Genomic DNA, 3,794 nt, shown 5'->3' with positions numbered 1-3,794 from the left:
CATATTAAAAATAAAATATATATTAATAAAAGAAAAAGATTTAATCGAATCGAACCGAACAAAAATCAATTGAGTTCAATTTTCGGTTTTTTCTTCTTATGGAATTTTGGTCACCCCTCTTTGTAGCTATTATTTTAGAAAAAGAAATAAAAAAATAAGATTTATGTTTAATATAGTGTGGTTCTGTAATTAGGTGGTTTACATAATTTGTAGCTTAACAAATTTTGATTCTAATAAATTTTAAACTTTGTCTTCATAATCCATCTAACTTTCATACCAAAAAAAATTATAGAACAAATTACTATTTCCTCCCTAAGCTTTAACTTTATCTATGCTCGTGTCTCTCATATTTGAAACATGAATGAAATCGCCTTTCTTTTTCCACTTTCAGTATACATTAATCCGTCTATCAAAATGATATATATTTAAGGTCCTTAATTTTTTTTAATCTAAATGACATGCTCGTGTTTTAGTTTATTGAATAACTTTGAAAAGATTGACAAATACAGAACTAAAATGTCATTTTTAAACTAAGAGGGAGCAAAATATAAATATATTTTAAAATGGGAGGAATAAAATATAATGTCAAGACTAAATTGTACATATTTTCAAAAGTTAAGAACAATAAAATTTAATTTTCAAATATGTCAAATTAGTAATATGCTCCAAATTATATGATGCACTCATCTAGTTTACAACTCATGAATAGAAAAAAAAAATATATTTCTTATATTCAAAAATTTAAATTATTTTTGAAAAATAATAAAAATATTCATATTTTTTTATCACAAATATATTATAAATTTTTTTATTTTTACTGTGTCAAAATATTAAAATATAATTTTTTTATTTTTTTCAAAAATATCGTATTAATTTTTTTAATTTTTTTTAAGACAACTAAAAAATAAGTACATGGTCGATTTTTTAAAATTTATACAATAAAAATGATAATTTTTATTGATTTTAAAATATTTCTTAAAAATTAACATTATTGTACTGTGGAAGCCCAATTATTTACAGCAATTTTATCACCATAACCAAAAAATGAGTAGGATAAAAGCTGTGATTTTTGCTTAAGATTTACGCTTTTGCTTAAGCTTAATGTTTAAGCTAAGCTGCCACTTCCATCCAGAGACTAAATAGAAGACCATTGCTTCTTTTAGGCCATTTATAAGAAGATTGATACAGTTGCACGTTGGTCAAGTAAAATCTCGAGGCTTTTGTTTGCTTTCAGCATTGCAATGGCGCCTGGATCCTCTAGTAGTAAGTTCTTAATATTTCTTGCTTTTCTATTATTGGGTAGTTTGAAAAGTTATGTGTAAAGTCAAAGAAAAGTTATGTGTAATTTTGCTTTAATGAATAATTAAATTTGTATGTCTGTTATGTTCATCTGCAGAAGCTATGACAAGTACTGCCCCGTCTGTTTTTGGTGATGGTGTTTCAAACACCTCTGCTGCTCCGTCCGCCGCCGCCCAAGGTTTTGATTTTGGTGTATCTTCTTCTTCAAACCCCATTCCTCACAGTGTTGGTTTTGTTCCACCTTCGAACATCTTTGCTACTCCTCCGGAGGGAAGTATAACTAATGGAAGCCATCAATCTCTTTTTAGCAGTAGCAGCAGCAATGTTAATTTTAACTCAGAATCTGTTTCTTCAATCTTTGACACCAACAACAATAATTCTCTTTTTGGTAATGTTTTAGGCCTATTTGGTACAGGCAGCACAACCAATCACCTAGCTCCATTGGGATCAAAGTGTTGGGTTTTTTTTTTTTCTTTGTTTTTGACCCATGAGGAAAGCCCAACTATTGAGCACATTAAAGTCTTATTTAGACTTTTTATTTTGGGAGCATATTATTAAAAAAAACGGGTCTGCCACTATCTAAAATATAAGGACAGAAAAGAGAGGAGAATTATATAACAAACACATAACAGAGAAAGAGAAAAGAGAGAGGAGAAGAGAAGAGAATACACAGCAGCAGAAAAGTTCCGTTTCCCGTAGATTAAACCGTTGGATCGTCGTGATTTTTGGACAGCAGCTACACAGCATCTGGGTCAATATTTTGGACGGTGGAGATCGAGTTTTGAGGTCTGGAGGTCGGGTTTCGTTGGTCTAGACAGTAGCTAATTTTCTGATGATATATTTCTTATCTTGGCTCTATTTTGATTCCATACACCTTGATGTGCTTACTTCCAAGGATATGATGATTTTGTATGCCTCTAGTATTATCTAGAGAAGACTTTGTATTGCTCCTTTGATGATGATAGTGGATTTAAGCGGCCAAAATGGTCCCGTGGTTTTTCCCTAGTTTATGGGTTTTCCACGCTAAAATTTCGGTGTCTTTGTGTTGTTGTGTGCTTACTGTTTTAGCTCAATATCTTGGTGCATAGCAGTGGTATTATGTGTGTTCTAATTGCATTAAGAACACCCTATTTGTTTGCATCCTCAGGGGTTCATTCAAGTTGGGAAAGTTTAGACAAACGGAGATTAATTCCGCATTTATTTGTTTACCGTTTGTGGCTGTTTTTCCCATCAAATTGGTATCAGAGCCTGGTTCTTCTGTATTGGGTTAAACTTGTTTGAATGATGGAAGCTAACACAAGTAGGATGATCAATTTGAATGGTTCTAATTATCATATTTGGAAAGGCAAGATGGAAGACCTACTTTATGTGAAGGATTATTATTTGTCTGTGTTTAATACTGATAAACCTGAGAGTAAAACAGATGCAGAGTGGAATATTTTGCATAGACAGGTTTGTGGGTATATTTGTCAATGGATTGATGATAATGTTTTGAACCATATCAACGGAGAGACTCATGCTCGCACTTTGTGGAACAAGCTTGAACAGTTGTATGCTAGAAAGACCGGAAATAATAAATTGTTCTTAATAAAACAGATGATGAGCTTGAAATACCATGATGGAACTCCACATCGCGATCTTTTGAATTCTTTTCAGGAATCATAAATCAACTTGCAGGAATGGGTATCAAGTTTGAAGATGAGATACAAGGCTTGTGGCTCCCCGGGCACTTTACCTAGGACTCATGGGAAACTTTTAGAACATCATTGTCCAACTCTGCAGCAGATGGTATTATCACCATGGAATTAGCTAAAGGCAGTGTTTTAAATGAAGAGATGAGAAGAAAGTCACAAGCTTCTTCTTCACATTCTGATGTCTTAGTTATAGAAAGCAGGGGGAGAAGTCAGAGTAGAGGTCCAGGTAACAAAGGGAAGCATCGAAGTAAATCCAAAGGAAAGTTTACTGATTTTGAGTGCTATCATTGTGGTAGAAAAGGGCACACAATACGGTTCTGCAGGCAATTGAAAAAGGAGAAGAAGAAGAGCGATTACAGCAATTAAAAGAACCATAAGAAAGATGAGGGTGGTAATGGCAATGCTGAAGTTAACACTACTACCGATGAGTTCCTTATTTGTTCTGATCTTGATATGATCAACATTGCACATGTTGATTCGAGCTGGGTTGTTGATAGTGGTGCTACATGTCATGTAACATCACAAAGGGATTTTTATTCATCTTATACTCCAGGTAACTTTGGTAATGTTAGGATGGGTAATAATAGACTATCAAAGATTGCAGGCATCAGAGATATTTGTTTGAAGTTTGACACTAGGATAGAGTTGGTTTTACATAATGTAAAACATGTTCCAGATATGAGACTTAATTTGATCTCCGCGGGCCTACTTGATGATGATGGTTACAGCAACAACTTTGGTAATGGAATATGGAAACTCACTCATGGTTCTTTGATCGTGGCTAGAGGTAAAAGATGCTCA

General features: G+C 33.2%; 1 protein-coding gene across 1 annotated transcript; it reads left to right on the top strand.

Moving 5' to 3' along the window:
* Window positions 1-1,176: 1,176 nt before the first annotated feature.
* Window positions 1,177-2,309, top strand: LOC112534005. The gene is made up of 2 exons (XM_025156537.2): window positions 1,177-1,263; window positions 1,397-2,309. Exons 1-2 carry the CDS (start codon window positions 1,242-1,244, stop codon window positions 1,855-1,857), a joined length of 483 nt encoding a protein of 160 aa, XP_025012305.1. The 5' UTR covers window positions 1,177-1,241; the 3' UTR covers window positions 1,858-2,309.
* The last annotated feature ends 1,485 nt before the right edge of the window (window positions 2,310-3,794 follow it).

This window comes from Ricinus communis, chromosome 6 (assembly GCF_019578655.1).
Source record: "Ricinus communis isolate WT05 ecotype wild-type chromosome 6, ASM1957865v1, whole genome shotgun sequence".
NCBI lineage: Eukaryota > Viridiplantae > Streptophyta > Magnoliopsida > Malpighiales > Euphorbiaceae > Ricinus > Ricinus communis.
This window is presented reverse-complemented; position numbering and strand designations above follow the sequence as displayed.